This window comes from Megalops cyprinoides, chromosome 7 (assembly GCF_013368585.1).
Source record: "Megalops cyprinoides isolate fMegCyp1 chromosome 7, fMegCyp1.pri, whole genome shotgun sequence".
Taxonomy (NCBI): domain Eukaryota; kingdom Metazoa; phylum Chordata; class Actinopteri; order Elopiformes; family Megalopidae; genus Megalops; species Megalops cyprinoides.
The window spans coordinates 14,070,637-14,089,103 of record NC_050589.1 but is presented as its reverse complement, the minus strand read 5'-3'; the positions used below and the strand labels follow the sequence as shown (position 1 = coordinate 14,089,103).

Genomic DNA, 18,467 nt, shown 5'->3' with positions numbered 1-18,467 from the left:
TACACAGGCAGGAGATGTACCACAGAGGATAAAGAGGTGATGGAGCCAATGTTGCATCTGTGTTCTTTTATTGCCACACTTGGTCCCTTCTTTGTGTTGCATGATCCTTCTTCTAATATTTAAGAGTGTACAACTGCCTTCTAGCGATTCTTCACTGGAAGGCTCAGGAGGAATCAATTTTTTTTTTGTTCACTTTAGCTGTTAACTTCTTAATTTAGCTACTAATAGTTATTTAGCTCAGAGTTTTTTTTTTTTTCAAAAATGTGTTATTCAGGCCCAATAAGTATGCCAGCTGCATAGGTTCTGCAGGTGCGGACCGTTACTTTGACTACAGACATACTGTGGAAACAGCATAGATATATTAATTTAGGCTGGAAGTGGTTTGCTCTGATAACTTGAAAAGGGACACAACTGACTGCATAGGAAAGTCCCCCTTTTCACCTAAGCAAATATAAGTAGGAGAACAATTGTTCAACTGCCACACATTCATGTTTGTCCCTGACTCCTTGTGCCATTATGGAGCAGCTCCCACAAAATGATGCATATTCCATAGCTGGAACATGTTTCATGATGTTCTGTTGATGTTTGGTTATTTAATATATTTTACTTAATTATATAAGTCTCAGTTAAGCTTGATTTACAAGCATTAGTCAAATATCACAGGGTATGTTTTATGAATTGTGGACCTTAAGATAGAAAGGGATCAGAAGTGATTTAGCATTGCACATCAACTGGTTTATAGGCTATGTATGTGTGTGCATGTGCATGTGCATGTGTGCGTGTGTGTGTTACAATAGATCCTTAATCCAAGCGCATATGAGTTTCCTTCCTATTTCATACCAGAGGACTGTAAATCCTCAGATGTACCATTAATCCATATATATTTGTGTGTGTGAGTGTGCATGAGTGAGTGTCTGGGTGATTATATGTATGTAGAGTATGTGTGTGGATTCCACATAAATAAGCTATTGCTGTTTTCAATATGTCCTGTGTCTGTACCTTACCCTATCCTATTCTATTCTGAGGTCTGAATTCTAAGTTAAGTGTCACAGAAGCTATTGACATATCATCTTTACACACCTCCATAATTCACTGTCTTTTAAAATACTGCAAAAGGATGCTGGGGATCGGTGAGGTACTTTGTGAAGGCTTTATGATTGTTTGTCTTGGATGATCCATCTCAGTAAATGCTTTCCTGTGTGTGATCATTCATCCTAGTGTTCCTGTAAACCAGACACACAGGCCTATAAAATGACACTGTGTTATCACTCGTTTAGGGTTTAACAACGGCATCCTTTGAATATGCCTGCTATAAATGTCCTTACCTTGTTATTCTGATGGCTCCTATGCTGCTAGTACACATGAGTGGAACTGAGATGCAAATAAGCCAGTGATGTATTTTCAAGGCATGCTCAAAAGCCCAGTTCTCTCAGATTCTGACACTAAATCCAAAGATCCCACTGAAAACCTACCGTTGCTATGCAAGAAGTCCATTTCTTGTGTAACTGCATTCCTACAAAAAGTAGGACAGATAGGATGAAGGAGCTGAATTATTTCACTTTTTCAATTTAGAAATCTATCTATTTTCTTGTCGTTTTGCTTATTTATCAAAATCCAGCGGTTGTAAGGCAGCATTCTCTCCCTGCCGTAGCTGGGTCAGAGCATTTAGAATATCTGCTCAGTGTTTTTTGGTCTATTTTTGTTATGTCTCAGGTCTGGGTCAGCTTTAAATCTGCATGATCCCCTCTCACCAGCCTGGCTGTCGTCAAATCAAATCAGTGCTTTCAGAAATGAGTTACCCTTAAGAGGAGTCCCCAAGGCAGTACAACAAATACACAGAGGAATCGCCTTTCACTTTCAAATCAGAAATAATAATTGCACTACTATAAGGGTACCTCCTTAATAACTACACATTGCAACAAATTAACTTCTCACTATCTCAAGCGTATGCTAAAACTGTATGCCCCATTCTTAAAAAAAACCAAAAACCACATAAATGACTACTCGACCATCCATTTATGCCTATTGACGTATCTGCACTATGTTCGAACTTCCCGGCCGCCCGAATCCCAACTTTGTTGTGTATCTACTGCACAGGCTCTACCATGGTATCTCTCCTGGGCTTGCTTCAGTGCCCACCTACACAGTTATTTGCCAATCTGCAATCTGCCCTTTCTGAACCAGAATTACAGCCTCCTACTGCTTATGGAAACAGCCAGGTTTTATAATCTGCCCATTTACTTCTAGCTCCTTTTTTCTTTCTGCGTCAATCCTCTTTGTGTAAAAAGCACCTGATAATAGACTTTGCTGCCCCTCACAATAGTTTCACACCTAGCATAAAGAGTTTAATTCTCATTTCCAAATACTCATTGAATTAATCCACTGTTGACCATACTATTTCTCTGAAAAGATATGTGAGTGGCTGGTTAAGGCAGATATCACCAGCAATTTCAAGGTTATGCCACTTCACCCAGGCTACTGGCATTTGTTCAGCCTTAGATGGAATCCACCTTTTGGATGACTTTCTCTGAAGCTTGATCACATTATTACCATCTGGACAGCTTGCCTAGCCTTCGCTCGCTGCTCTAAATGCAAATTACTGCCATTCCTTGGTCACCTCAACTTCGTCATGTGGATCCCCGCAAGGGAGGTCCTTCATTTCCTATCTCCTCTCCATAGCTTCCTCCATTACTACCTGGTCAGACTTGGTCACCCTCAATTCCTTCGATATGGAGGACTTCTTCCTCTGACAGTTCCACCTAACGTGTCTGTCCCAGATGGCCCCTGCTGCTCCATCAGTAGGATTTGGCAGTTTCAAGGCCGTTGGTTCATTTCCCCCTGGCCCAGCGAGATTTCCACCCTCTAAAGGACCATCACTTATTCAGCACTATGTGAACCATGGCTGGACTGGCCATCTGGTCATCTCCATCCATGCAGACCGGTGGGCCGATGTGCCTTTTGGGCCGACACAACTGTCTTTTTTTTTTTGTCTGACCAGCCCATAAAACAGGTAGATCGGCCCATTGGTTTTTTTCTTAATTGACACTAGGCTGACCCAATCACATCTTTAAACACCTCCGCCTTTTGGCTCAGTGCCTGCGTCATTAAACAGCACATCTGCAAAAAAAAAAAAAATGGGAGAGAAAACACAAGGGAGGCGTGGAGAAATTGTGGGCCAAAAAAAGACAGGTCCTTCAGGCAGATGCTGCCAAATGTGGTAAAATAACTGACATGTTTGCTGCAGGACCTTCTTCAGCACCCACGGCCGATGATGGCGGTGGCGGGCACAGTGAGGAAGATGAGGAGAGGGAGAGAGATGAGGGCGAGAGTGGAGTGAGTGTAGAACTTGCGGTAAGCTGCTTACCATAAGCAGAAGCTAACAATGGGCTGGCTGCCTGGCTCAACAATATGTCATGAGAGATGATGATGATTAGCATTAGGCTATGCTACTCTGGAGTCCAGGAACCCATTAAGATCCCCTTGATAACATTGAGCAAAAAAGAGCTGGTGGTGAACAAACTAGCTGGTGTTTGCAAAGTTATGTTGATAACATTACATTAAAACAAATTCTGCACGCTTTGCTTTACTTCAGTTTGGCTAGCTTGTTACTTTTATGAATGCAGGTGTAGATTGCTAGCTAGCTAGCCAGTTATAACATCAATGTTACCTTGTAAGGAGGTCACAGCGGTTAGCTAACACATTGTGCACGCTGGCTAAGACAATTAGTAAACAACATTTTGCAACGCCACGTTTTGAAGGTAATTGTCTGGTATCAGCTGAACAGGTTAATTGGTTTAATGTAATTGTCTTTGTCTATGTGAGCCAGCCATTGGTTAATTGGTGTCACCTGCCAATTAAGGGCAAGGAAAATTCAGGTGTGTGACTGGAGGAGGCTGACATTTGTTGGATTTGGGTTTTGGCTGTGTGCTCAAGGTTGATTCCTTTTGTTAGTGGATGTTAAAAACAAATTATGTGTTGTTTTTTTTTTCAAGTTTTCTTTTCTTCTGTTTCATTTTTGGTGAGAAGTGTTGGCCAGTTTCTCCACACCACCATTCCCAAACAAAGCAAATGTCAGCCATCAAAGTATATGCTAGTGGCATCCATTTTTTTTTTTTTTTTACAAATTGCTTACTGCAGCACCCTCTCCGACCCTCAGATAAACATACTTCTCAAAGGCCTTCTGCATCAAGAACCACACTCACCACCCTCCCTACAGCCCATCATAATTGAAATATTAAACACTTGCCTTGCACTTCTGTGATCTAGGTATCAATCACCATGTATCAATAAAACATTAGAAACACTATTTCAGCTAGCCTTTTTGGGATTTCTCCACTGCTCAGAATTCACAGCCCTCTCCATCCATGCATCTCTGGCTTGACAATAGCTTAACTCTCTGATCAGCCCGTATGAACACCTTGTTCATACGTATGTTCCACTCTGATCCCCTATTTATTACAGACACAGGACATATCGCCACCTGCAACTGATTCTAAAACATCTTATAATACTCCTTAAATCTGGTTATCCTCTCATTTACAATTGGATTTGCCACAATGCCCCTGACACAAGGTATTCCAGACCACACCATTAAGCAATTAGGCAGGTGGAACTCCGGTACTTACCACACTTACATCCATTTGCTCAAACATACAATCTGCAAAGCACATACAGCACCTCTTGAACAGACAGCCTTCCTCCTCAGCTGTTTACTTTTCACACCAATCCCTCTGTTCCTCTTCTACCTGTCCATTTACACTTGGCCACTAACTCCTCACGACACAGTAAAATCAGATCAATATGCCCTCATCCACAGAGTAAAGCAATATCTCTATCTCTGTTAACCATTATTTTTTTCTTCTTTTTTTTCAGCAGGCAGGCAGTGCACCTTTGGCTCGGTGACTCCTTTCATAGAATTTTTATGTTTTCCCATTAACAGTGGCTGACCCACCTTAACTCAAATTTTCCACAGAACGATATGAGACACCTACATTGTTTTGCTTATTTTGGTGCAATATTTTAAAAGCATTGAACCATACAGGAGAAATTTATTGCACCATGCAGAATAAATCAATCATTTATAAACTGTATATTTATCCACTCTGCTTGATTTGAAAGAGCTATATAGTATTTCAGAAACATATTTGAAAATAGATAAAAGTATATTAAAGTTATTTTTAAACTGTGCAAATATCTGTCTCAGTGCAACTACTGGTGAAGAATATTCTGCTTGTACATAAATATATTTAATAACAGCAGGGGTATTTTACATTAAAATCCAATTTTACCAACAATAGGACAAACTAAAAACATGTATTGTCTTCAGAGTCATCATTTAATATAATATATGTATCAAACAACATGCAACACATCTAACAACACTTGAAATGTAGTGCACTGCACACAATTATGGCAACATGTATTTTCTGAAGGTTGTTCAGCAGTTGTAAAGTATAAGATGCATTTTGCACATCTTAAAATACTGGTTTAGACCACTCTCATATTTTCATAAAAGACGAGTAGCAAAAGCATTACCAGCGGTAGCAGCACTAATCGTGGTAGGAGTAGTAGAAGCAGAAGCTGATGAGGAGCAGGAGAATAATGAAAATAATAATACAAGTGCTTTTGATTATAATATCAATATAGTATCAAAATGTTGCGCAGTTACAGGGCCAGACTAAATATACGAATCGAAAAAAAACATGCTCAAACATCATGAACTGAATTGTGAACCAGCATCTTTAACCAGAAACCAACACTATTACCATATGAGATGTACTGTAATGCATAATTAGCAGGCAGGTCAAATTTCAGACTTTTCTAAATGATAAGTAAGCTTCACAAAACAGGTTGTTTTAGAGAACAGCAGCCATTTGAAATGTTAACAATACACTAACAAGTATAATATATGTATAATATTAGTTGAACAAATAAATGAACATTTTACATTAAGTCTTTTCACTATGCTAAATATGGCTTTTTGAGGACAGCATTGCTGTTATGAGGTTTTGAACACAGAATTCACAGTGACTTGGTTCCTGTCCCAGGGCGGAACACAAATGTATTACAGAGCCATCTAATTCCATGTGAATTTTAACTGAATTCCTCTGGAATCTGCCCAGGAATTCTGAGACCAGTGACTTTTTGGTCCACTGTGTTCCGGGGGCTGGAGTTGATGCAGCTGGACTGGGTCTCAGCTGTGTAGCTGGTCCTCTGCAGAAACTGGAGGAAGTTCTCGTGGGGACAGCCATCGTGGCTGGAGGCCGGTGGCTCCATGGGCCGGGCACCATAGCACCTCCGCAGCTTGCATAGTTCCTCTCGGATCTGCCGGTTCAGAAGCCCGTAGAAGAAGGGGTTTACAGCGAAGGAGGAAAAGGCCAGCCAGGTGACGGTACCCTCCACGTCTTCAGGACTCCTGAGTGAGGCATTCAGGGAGAGGTGCAGGTGGAAAGAGAAGTAAGGCAACCAGCAGAGCAAGAACTGGCCCACGATGACGACAAGGGTCAAGGCGGCCTTGCCACCCCCGAAGATCCGCTCCGGGGACAGCCGCTGCGGGACGTTGCGTGTTGTGGTGATGATGGTGGTCTGGCTGTTGATGGAGTCTGAGCGACGCTTGGGCTTGGCAGCCCAGGCAGGGAGAGGACCATGCTGACGGGCGGCCATTCGGGCCACCCTGTATACCCTACAGTACACAGCAAAGATCACCAGGGCTGGGAGGCAGAAGCACACCACGGTGAACACAATGGCAAACACCTTCCTGTAGTCACTGTGACTCCAGTGTAGGGAGCAGTGGGCTGCACTGATGGAACTTTTGTTACCATACGCTGGCCAGCCAAACAAGGTGACCAGGGCCAGTGAGACAGACTTGACCCATATGAGGACCATCACAGCGATGGCCAGATTGAGTGTCATTTTCACCTCGTACCTCATGGGGTGCACAATGTAGTAGTACCTCTCGATGCTGATCGCAGTGATGGTGAAGATGGAGGCACAGATGAGGAACACATTCAGGAAGATGTAGACCTGACATTCTAGCACAGTGAAAGCTACTGTTCCAAAATAGGGTGAGCTGGTCACAATGCCCAGAGGCATCAGCAGTACAGCGCAGAGCAGGTCCACCACACACAGGTGACCGACAAACGAAAACTTTCTCAGGTGCGGGGCTTTGACGATGACCACCATCACGGCCGTGTTGGCCAGGAGAGCCACCAAGTTCAGAGTCACCATGAAGATCATCCCCACCAGGTCTTTGAGGCGGGATTGTGAGTTGGGCAGGACACCCAGCTGCATGCTGGGAGCTGTAGGCATAGGCTCCCAGAGACTGGATGTGTCATTCAGTGCTGTGCGGTTAGTTACAGGACTCAACATTGAAGCAGACTCTGCCATAATTCACAGAGAATGCTGGAAAACTCGCATTGGAAACTCCCCCATTTGTCTTCTCTTGTAGTCTCTTTTTGGATGTCAGGAATAATACTCCAGAATATTCCTGTGGACAAGAAAGAATGTGTTCTTCTTAGAACAGACAAGTTAACTAGCTTCTTTATATGACATTTTCTTTATTTTGTAAGCATGTTGCCAAGAAATCACCCTCCCACATTCTGTGCTTAGACATTAGAAGCCAAAAACACTTGCACAAATCATAATTCACTGTTAACATTTGCAAGCTGAGACCCAAGCATTTAATTTGGTCCATGACTATAACTTTAGTCTCAGAGACTGAATATTGAGATTTTGTAAGGGAAAACAAATAAGTTTAACAATCTCATGAGACAGCTGTTCTTTAAAATGAAGATCTAAAAATGGCATAAAGACATTTATGAGCACTTGAAGTTTTTCTATCACGTAGGACTATGTTTTCTCAAAGTAAGCCATTATCCCATTTATTATCACCCACTTCTTGTAGCATGTATGCAATTGCGTTTTTGCTTCTACTCGCTTTCCAGTTTTATGATTGCATGGAGGACCATAGTTCTGACTCCAAGGGCCATCCAAACCATCCCAATCACCACATGATGCGTACTGTCTCTCTAAGAACAATGCCTTTTGTAATTTTGTATTTAAAATGTTCAGCTGGAATTTGAAATCAATTAATCTTGGTCTTGGTATGACCAACCACACACATTCCATAAGCTCTGTTAAAAGCTCTTTTAATCCTTTCTCCTTAATAGTAAAGTGCCTAATAGTATAGTGCTATTTCTATTATTTCACAACATGTTGTGTATGCTGAACATTAAGTTTTATATATATATGTGTGTGTGTGTGTGTGTATAAAACATATAATGTAATGGCTGAAGCCAGTCCAAAGCAGGATTGCCCATCCATTTCCCAGAATTCTATGACTATGCATGTTTTTGTTAATGTTCTAAATCCATGCACTGCCACACGCTGCTAATGTTTTTGTGCTGTAATCTTCTTTGGTGGACAGCCTTTGACATCTAATGTTTGCTAATGAGGCTGAGCGCAGGGCATGATGCCACAGGAAGAAGTGGTGTACTCTCCGTGTTACATAAGCTTGTCCTCATTTTCATAGAGTGAATTACCTGCTGTGGCACCACGTTTCCGATAGTGCATTTAAAAAATTGACATTTTTCATAGTTTGTGAAACTGATTTAAATCTCCAATCTTTCAAATTACAGAGAAATACACTGACACTGTAAGTATATTTGTACTGAACATTAGTAAAGTGGCTTTCAAATAAAAGTTAGTAGAAACTGTATGTTTTTTTCTGTTGTAATCAACACACAAAAATAATCACAATAAGCCTTCAATATATAGTGTACTGTATTATTTTCAAATTGTATGCTGATGCTGACTGCTTTAAAACAATACTTTAAGATATCACGCATGATATGCTAAATGGAAACTTAGATTTTTCTCTCATTCAAACACCCCAGTGAAGGTTCTTGTTTAAATATCCCATCCACTCTTCAATCTGCCTGGCATGGACCATTAACTTATCTAAGACTGATATACCCAAGTAAATACTTTTCCTTAGTAAAAAAGTAAGAGACAGTACCAGGCCTTCAGAGGCGAGGTTTTCATAGAACCCTATATTATAAGGCTCTCATATACTCTAGATCAAAGCCTTTTTATAATCTCTGTAATTTAGTTTTGCAAATTGGGTAACAAATTCTGCTGAATTCTTCACCAACTTGGTTCTTGTTGAAACCCACTACCTCTACATCTACAATATTTTCTAGAAAATGACAGGTTTCCTCCAGTTTTTGACATTTTGTAAGGTTGTCCACAAAGCAGATATGCCATGCACTGCTAATAAGCTTCTTTTCTGTTCTTATATTCATTGAGACAACGGAAAACCCAGATCAAGTACTTTACAGAACAGCACTGGCATTCTGGCCTGGAGAAATGCAATAGCTCAGTTTTAATTGCTTTCATCGTTTTATTTCATTGAAATCTCATGCACGCAGATGCACCTAGTGGTGAAAGTGAATTGGTGAGTGTATTTCTCTGTGTGCTCCCTACTCTGTGCTGGTAAGGATGGGTTAGGGTTAATGAGTATACTATTTACTCAACCCACCCAGCTGTGGGCTGTGAGTGGTTATTATGACAGCGGATGTTCAAGGGGAAGCAGTGTGTGCTTCAATGTATGCTTTTATAGGGAGAGGTCACTACCCTTTTTCACAGTGCATTGGATTTACGTGCAATAAGTTTTGTTTCGTGTTTCACATGTGAACCATCATGGCTGCCACTTCTTTCAGTTGTTCTTTTCCTATTTCTCTTCTGATCCCTTACTCTTCACTCCCAGACATAAACTTAGTATCGTTCCAATATCAAGTGTTTAGACAGGACACACTTTTAATTGTTTAAGTGTCAATTATTAGATTATAGTCTTACTAAATTAATGAAAAATGCTAAATACTAGTTAAATATAGTGTAATGACAATGTATTAAAAGAATAAAAAAGGAAAAAACATATAAAAATACAGATTTTAAAGCAAATTGAACACCATTATATCTAAAATATCTTTTGGTACTTTTTTCTTCTTTCATGACCAGAATGGACATTCCATTTCATTCAAAACCAGACACCTTATTTTTTATTCAAATGGATAATTCTTCACTTGTACTCCTAACATATCCACATATTAGTTATCACGGGTGTCCTACTGTATTGCTGTGTGTACAACAATTCAGTGCAAGAATTTTAGTTGATTACTTGAAGAACTAATAAATATGCAAAATACTGTGCCTACTGTGCACCTTCTGTTGATTGCTCATAGTAGTAATACAATTTCAAATGTTTGCTTCATACCTCACCTCAGATTGAATATCTCCAGACATCAAATTCCATTGGCGTGATGATTGTTTGTGATTTCCCAGGTTTCCTGTTCTCTGATGTCCTCCCCAGCTAACCAGTGGTCAAATACCTTGTGCATGGAACATTCGTAGTATTTTTTAATAAAAGACCTACATAAATAAAGCAATCTTATTTGGATCACTTCCAAATACTTCCAAATTAGTGAAGCAGTGTTATCCTCTCATTCTCTCACCAAACACGTGCAAAGATAACAGGTAAATCCTCAAAATCCCATTAGACTGTCACTTCCACACTGACCCCTGGGAGCAGGTGGCAACGCCTCAGGACTGGCTCTGCTCTGCGGGAAGCTGGCAGCTGTTCTTTGCACATCTGCTCCGAACTGTGGGTGTCCAGCCTGTGCAGGTGTTCCTGAGAATGGCCGAGGAGAGAGCCCCTCCGTCCCTGACCAATGCCACCGTATCCACAGAAGTGAGAGTTCCGCTCTGGAGACTGGCAAGATTGTGTGGGTGCCGGAGCACGTTTGGCCGCGGTGCCAGTCACTGGTTAGGTTAGAGTGGACGATCCGTGGAGATGCTTTCCAAGCCCCCTCCCTCCTTTCCTCTCCCTCCTGTGCAGTGTATGGCTGTGACTGTCACACATTGTACGCTTTGCTTTTTTCTTCGAATACACACACACTCTTCTGTCCCTCCACAGCTGGCCTCCCCTGGGTCCTAACATCCCAACACTCACAAACACATTTCACAAGCTGCTCTGTTCCCACTGGGACAGATGTTAGGAGGGGGAAGTTTGTGCGTCGATGAACGACGACAGCACATGGACGCGAGAGGGCAAATGTGTACAGAAATACGTCATTTCAGGTGCACACTGACATTAAGTCATTATATCGAAAATGTTATTTTCTCTGTATATAACTTGTACATATAATGTTTCCAGTCTCCGAAGACTGAACTCAAGAAAGACAACAGATAATAATCTTTGTGCAAACCTTCAAGAAGTTTAAAAAATCTCTTTAAAAGCAGTAGGATAGGTGTGATATGCATCGATGCTCTAATATTTAGTGATAAGGACTTGTGATATTCTGAAAAGTTTCCAGAAACGAAGCTGGATATACACGCAATGGAAGATGTTAACACATTTGGAAATGCAACAGTTCACCTCAGTTGGCAGCAGCTGGACAAGAACAAGGCTGGACACATACTACTGCAGTGGCAATCCCAGAGAGAATATTGAGTCTATAAAAGATTTTCTTGACTATGCATAATTTCCAAAGCTTTGTGTGTCATAAGTTGTCCTTTAAGCTTTAATATCTAATGTACATCCAACATATTTGACAGATTGGTTCTGGGGAACATAGTATGAAAATGCAGATTAAGTCATCTGTCATTATTTGAATAGTGAAGGAGTAGTTTTGTTGAACTTAAATTGGTACAGTGACATCTGCTGGTTGAAAAATAGTTCTACATGTACCACACAATTATTTATTTAACTTACATGGTAAAGCTTAAGTTCTTTCAGTTGTCGGTTACCTTAATAAATGTTTTTACACCAAAGGTCATGGTACATTGGTGTGTGCATATGGCAAATTTATCCCCAGCCTCAGCACAATTTACAACATGTGTATATTAATACCTTGGCAGTTATGAATTTGGATATTACTGACTATTGAAGTAGTAGTTGTTTTCCATAGAACTACATGGGATTTAATGTTTTATTGTATCTTCAGTAAACACAGAGCCAGCTAAACAGAGACTGGCCTTAAAAATACTTCTTTGTTATTAAATCGGAATATTCCAACTTAGACTTGGGACAGGTTTTGGACAAGATTCCTTTTTAAAGTACCACTTGGGACCATATTTCCAATGCTGTGAGATAATGCATGCCACAAGCATAGTCTGGAAATGGCCAAATGCCTACTCATAACACAGAGAAGGTGAAACAACATAACTGAAGTCACACTCATTTTCATTAAAAGAAAACTAAAACATAAGAGCAGGGGGATTATTGCATTGGGCTATATTTCATAAATTGAAATTCCCATGCTCTTTTGGACATGAGTGGGTTTTCTCAGGAATTAGTCGATACAGAAAATTTGTCCTGCACTTGAAGGCATACTCCAGGCTCGGCGCCAGGAGAAAATACAGAGGGGTGCAACTGAAATCCAAGGGGGTGCACAAAAAGTCATAAATACTATGTAGTCAATGGGTTATAAGGAGACAACTGGGGGTGCACTGAGGTCCATCTAGGGGTGCAACGCACCCCCTAAGCACCCCAATAGTGCTGGGCCTGGCATACTCTGTGGTTGTTAATTCTGTTAATGATACAGCCACAGGTTGGGTTACGGTCTGTGAACTACTAAGAAAAAAGTGGGTGCTTTACATCAAAGGACTTCCTACTGAACTGAAATGTTCAGATATGCAGTATAATTTAGAAAACAATGGTCTCCAAGGAACCCCACCTCCATCAACATCATTAAGTGATGACAATCAGAAGTAAACAATTACCTATTGAAGTATGCAGAAGCAGTGTGAGATCCTACTGTGTGGATGATTAGCTAATTAAACTTTGTTCTTCAGAAACCCTTATTCAGGATGGCTTAGACCAGCCTAAGCAAAATTCTTGATGTTAATGTGTTTTAAAAATTCCTTTCAAAGGTAGGAGGGTAAGTAAGCTACAAATTGTAAAATCAGAGAGCATTATGCTTATGATTTATTTTAGACAAGCAAGCAATACTACAGATCTACAAAAACGTCTTCCTTTTACACTTCTGGTTTGTTTCATGTTTACTCTTTCTCAAGGCTCTTTGTAATTACTTCATCACGACTGGAAAAAGAGTATTTTGCTTGGCTCACTTCCCCCTAAGCAAGAAAAGGATGACAGATTTATACAACAGCTTCATGCCAGAAAGATTCTTAGGTCACTATTTTGAACTGACCAAACTAAAGCAGACTGTAGTGTATACTTCCCACTCCACCATTTAAATGCCATTTTTTCAGCTTCTCCATAGCAAACACTGAATTGTTTAACGATATTCCATACCTGATCAATGACAGACAAACAGTAATTCACAACCTCATCTTCAAGACCACTGACAACCACTAAAGGGGGTATTGCTATATATGACAAACACAAAGTCTGGATGAAGCATTACTTTATTCCAGTTGTCAGTTGACAAAACACACAATAAGATATTCCATATATCTATATCTATCTATCTATCTATCTATAAATATATATACCTAACAGTCATATACAATACAGTACACGTATATCATTAAGAATATAACTAGTGTTCCGAAGAATTTCCTGTCACACTCAAACTGTATTAGTAAAAGGCCATTTGCACGTTTTCACTTTGGAAAAACCTATAAAAAGGAAACAGACATACAATAAAAGTTCAATCTGTCCACACTTGGTGTTTATCATTGTGTTCTATATGTACCCACCAACTTAATTCACTGTGTTTCTGTACAGCACAGTATAGACAATTGTTAAAACACACATAAATAAAATGTATTCTCAGATCACAGACAAGTTGTTGAATCTGAAAGTTAAATACTTTGATTTGATGAAATCTAAAAAAAATCTTACCTACAATGTTCAAAAGTGGTTCAGTCTCTTCTTCATCATTTTATCTTCATTATTTAATTTGGTTCTGATTGCAGCTCGGATAAGGCTTGACTCTACACCAAATTTAATTTTCACATGTTCTGAAAAAAAAACATATTTTAAAGGGTCACACTAGAAATCATGGATGGTTGTTGTATTCCATATGACTGTGAATTTATATCAACCAAACAGTATGTCAACACCAGATCCAATGCTTACTGATGAATTCTTTTTGATTTTAGGAGGAGAAAATGTACAAAAATATAAACCTCGCAAGGGCCACCCAAAGTATGTTACAGTAGCTACTAGATTTAAAACAATATGGAGAAACTTAATTACCTATGATATTTGCTAACAGCTCCGATGGTAGGGGTGGCTTTTGAAAATCTTCTTTTGAATTCGAGGACTTTCTCCCCTGAAGTGAATGGGTGGCCAGAGTTTCTCGATTGAACACCAGCATCAACAATGCAGAAGTATATTTTTTGAAGTCTGTTGTCTCTGAAATTCGATTATATTGACTCTTCAGAACTTTTAGACCTCCTGGTAGTTCTGTGAATGTATCATCCTTTCAAAGAAACCATAAACACAGAAAACATTCATAAAGAAAATACAGGAAAAACCTCAATGGACATTTGAATTAACTGTTAGAAAGGAAACGCTGAACTAAATTCAATTACCTGTTTTAGGTAACATGTTTTATCTTAGCATCATATAATAATTATGGTTAAAGTATACTTCAAGTAGGCATATTATTAATAATTTAATTCACAGAAAAAATACATGCATGTCACTTAGTACATGGGCAAGTCAAGGACTTACCTGGGCACAATTTTCAGGTACTCCACTGAGGGCCTGCTCCATTACACACATGGGGTCCCCGCTTCCGGTCTGATCATCTTCACACTCTTGTCGGGCACGGTCCAGGACAGCCCTGAGCTCACAGACTGAGTCTCTCATTTGGGCCATAAGATTATTCATCTCTGTCAAAAACAGCAAAAATAATTAATAATGTTTACATACTGTGTAGTAGTGCAGGGCAGGGTTAAAAAACTGGAATACAGGTTCAATGTTTTTGTTGCAAGGTAGTTACCTCAACTAATATTGTAAGGATTAAGCTGTATAAAAAGGTTACAGAATGTATAAAATGTAGCTGAATGATGAGCTGTCGATGGATGTATATGTTAAACACATTTTGTAATCTCGTTAACAACGTTTGACAATCAGGGTTTGCCACTGACACCTTTACACTCTTTTAATTCCTTCTCGGCCATCATTCGGCAGTGTCGTTCATATTTGAGTTCGGCCTGTAACTTCTCAATTTTCATCAAAAGAGTTAAAGTGTCAGTTCTAAAGTCATGACTGTAAGCTATTTCCTCTTCATCCTCATAGTGAATCAGCTCATTCTGTGAACGACAAAAAATATACAATTATAGTTAATTCAACAATTACTGTATGAGAAAACATCATAAAGATACTTGTTACTGTACATACATTGAATATAGTTCCTTACATTGAAAATAAGGGGCAGGTAAATAAAGATTAACCTGTTTACATATTTAACCTATTGTTACATTATATTTATCATTATCACGTAGTTGCACAATCACAGTGCATAAGTATTGCAAAGATGGAAAGAAGAATCTGGCCTAATTTTGCTTACATTTTCCTCAGCAGACACTCTAACCCAGAGTAATTTACATAGGTAACAATTTTGTGTTATCCATTTATATACAGCTGGAAATTTACAGAAGTAATTCATGTTGATAGTAATTGTCCATTTGGTAATCTGATCAGCAGCCTTTGGGTCAAATACATTATATCTGAAAGGTTTTGGTCCACATCTGATTACATAATCATCAATGTGACTGAAAATTATAGGGAAACACACACAAGTCTGGAGTAATGACTCAGGAACCAGTTTAGTACAGTGAATTTTGGCTTTAAAACCACTGTAGTACCAAACCTGATTTACCAAAGCCAAATGAGTAAATTCAAAAATAAGTCAAATGCATTGCACATTGCATAATGTAAATAATGTAAAGAAAAGCATAACATTATATTGAAATCTAAGAATACTATATTTAGGCATTATTTGCTTCTTTGGTTCAATACATGGAAAACCTGCTCTTGTAAAAGAAAATATGAGATGCTTAAGAAATGATTAATGATTATTAATGATTATACGAAACTGACATGAAATGTCTAAAAAATAAGCAACACGTCAAAATGAAATGCGTTACTGCAAATAAAATACAGCCCAAACATAATACGGCTAGGGGGACAAATGCAAGAACAAAAGTGATTTCACTCCTAAATCACTCATAGGCTATATTATTTATGTCTCTGAATTCTGATAGGGGGGGTAAAAATCCAATAAAATACTGTTTCCAGTTAATTTCAAAGGACTTCGAAGACTAGAAGATCCACAAGTCTTGGACAACCTAGTTTAAATGTTGCATCTCCTAGAACTGCTCCTAACACCGCATATTGTGATGAGGTCATAACGATATTGAATAGGGGGATAATTTGCCCCAGTACTGTCCAAATGACACAGATATTGGAAGACATAAGAGATAAAACCGAACTTTCACTTCACTCTCACCTCCGGGGGCAGGTAATGTTCTTCCGCTGTGGTTTTGCCGTTCAGTGGTGCCATTCCTTTCAAAGCCTCTTCGCTAGACCAGTATGTATGCTCTGTCGTTTCAGGCTCTTCCTTAATCCTTTTCCCCTTGACCGCGATGGATGGATCTGCCATCCTCTTTGGCGGCATATTTTCCAGTCACTAAGTAAAGACCAAAGTAGTAGAACGCTGTTTATTTATTTAGCAAATTAGTTTATCTATCCATTTACCAAATCGAAAACAAAACCAATGACAGATTATCGCTGACATTTTCTCATAATGATGCTTTTCCGGCTATGTTACAACTCAGTAATGTGTAGCTTGCCTTAGCCTGGCCAAAACTGCATTCAGAAGTCCTTCTACAGATATTTTCCTGCAACACAGCAACATCTCTCGAATTGCTATAGACAACAACGAACGCATGTAAAAATCATTTAGTTTCCCATGCTTTTTTTAAAAGTCGCTAAACAAAATTCTTCGAAAAAAGAATGTTTTGGCATCTTTAATGCATCAGCGTAACTGCATTAAGACAATACACTCAAGCGATGACTTCATCCTGCTGCTCCACTGCATAGTACTGCATTGCTACTGTATCCCACAGAACAGTGTCCGTTCGATCCTGCGTGACATTCTACAGCGTTTATCAATGCGTTCTTCATAAAGTTAGGATTATAACGTTGATACACAAGAGCTGCTATATATCCACCATGAAGTAAATGAACGTTCAGCTACTTCTGAACCCACCTTTAGCAAAAAGCTAAAAAGATGCTGCTTTGCTGGTGTAGCCAAAGCGAACGTCGGACAGACGGCCCGGTGCTACAGCTGCACTATTTGTATTGTAAAATTTGTATTGTAAAATGCTCTGCCCTTGTTATCTAGCTAGCAAGAATAGTCGGCAACCCAGTTTTCTTTATACACTGTTTGCAAAATTTTCGGCTTCCGATGTCTTTGATAAGCATCAGAACTTTCCTAGATGCAATGGCCTGGAAATGTTAATGATAAGGATGATGACGATATATTGTTCACCTCCACCGATGTGTTCGTTCTGTTGAGTATCGACTTATTTCAGGTAATTCCTCCCGTAGTGCAAATTAAATTAGGTTTACAAGGAGAACGTGTCTGCTTTGAACATACGCTGCTCATCGATGTAAACGTCAAAGTAATCTTAAAGGCGAATGGGATCTAAGATGAGGAATGCCGTTTACCTGAATGCACGCATGTTGATCACTGTAGTTCTCATCGTTTGATTACTTTACGACAGAACGCTTATTAGGCTATTGCCTAAATCATAACTGTTTGCCCCTGAAGGAATAGCACACGTCGCATTATAGCAAACAATTAAAACTGTTAGTCCCGACCACTATGGTAAAGTTTCAGTAAAATCACGTATTTAAATTCCAACAAACTGTAGAATTGCAGCAATTGAAACGAACTCACTTAGCTCTTACCGGTTAAGCAAAGCCTGATGCTATTGAATATCCATAAACCAGCATACAACTGTCTGCAGGGTATAACACAGAATGCCATTCGCATACTGTTATACATCTGGAAAACTGTTTTTAAACATGAAAAAGGACATACCACGTGCTATTCACGTATAAACTAAAAATATCAATATCGATCTTTAACAGTCCAACCACTAATATTAAAATTAGAAGCAATAAAAATGTACTACTTTAACAATTTATTTACGACTTCAAGTTAGTTTTCAGTTTATCATGTTTGTATCTCACATCGGCTTTACCATAAATATTGGAAGAACTTTTAAACTGAAATTATGCCTTACCTTTAAATATATGAATCATATATAATTAATTATAGCATAAACAATATCAAGAATTACTGGTGGTAATTAGAGTACACACGACCGTTGAAGTTGGCAGAAACATCCATCAAAATTCTCCAAACCCGTTTAAAATTCAGCCTTGACATACACAGATGACACTTTTCCACAAAATGTAA

General features: G+C 39.2%; 2 protein-coding genes across 4 annotated transcripts; both read right to left on the bottom strand.

Moving 5' to 3' along the window:
* Nucleotides 1-5,980: 5,980 nt before the first annotated feature.
* Nucleotides 5,981-10,888, bottom strand: LOC118780955 (probable G-protein coupled receptor). Of its 3 annotated transcripts, none has more exons than XM_036533758.1 (3): nt 10,577-10,888; nt 10,279-10,388; nt 5,981-7,486 (listed from the first exon to the last, which is right to left on the bottom strand). In XM_036533758.1, exon 3 carries the CDS (start codon nt 7,384-7,386, stop codon nt 6,094-6,096), a length of 1,293 nt encoding a protein of 430 aa, XP_036389651.1. In that variant the 5' UTR covers nt 7,387-7,486; nt 10,279-10,388; nt 10,577-10,888; the 3' UTR covers nt 5,981-6,093. The 3 variants fall into 3 exon arrangements, with proteins under 3 accessions (XP_036389651.1, XP_036389652.1, XP_036389650.1); XM_036533759.1 differs by lacking the exon at nt 10,577-10,888 and adding an exon at nt 10,512-10,574; XM_036533757.1 differs by lacking the exon at nt 10,577-10,888 and having other exon boundaries at nt 10,274-10,558.
* On the bottom strand, nt 10,553-17,605 carry LOC118780343. The gene is made up of 6 exons (XM_036532787.1): nt 17,532-17,605; nt 16,488-16,667; nt 15,126-15,288; nt 14,705-14,865; nt 14,225-14,450; nt 10,553-10,818 (listed from the first exon to the last, which is right to left on the bottom strand). Exons 2-6 carry the CDS (start codon nt 16,653-16,655, stop codon nt 10,553-10,555), a joined length of 984 nt encoding a protein of 327 aa, XP_036388680.1. The 5' UTR covers nt 16,656-16,667; nt 17,532-17,605.
* Between the last annotated feature and the right edge of the window lie 862 nt (nt 17,606-18,467).

Bases quoted from the DNA above. Each gene is read 5' to 3' on its own strand.
- LOC118780343 (XM_036532787.1), bottom strand. From the start codon at position 16,655: ATGCCGCCAAAGAGGATGGCAGATCCATCCATCGCGGTCAAGGGGAAA. The intron at 14,866-15,125 runs GTGTCAGTGGCA...TGTTTTTGACAG, and splicing joins GGAATTAAAAGAGTGTAAAG to AGATGAATAATCTTATGGCC. The intron at 14,451-14,704 runs GTAAGTCCTTGA...TTTCTTTGAAAG, and splicing joins TACCTGAAAATTGTGCCCAG to GATGATACATTCACAGAACT.
- LOC118780955 (XM_036533758.1), bottom strand. From the start codon at position 7,386: ATGGCAGAGTCTGCTTCAATGTTGAGTCCTGTAACTAACCGCACAGCA.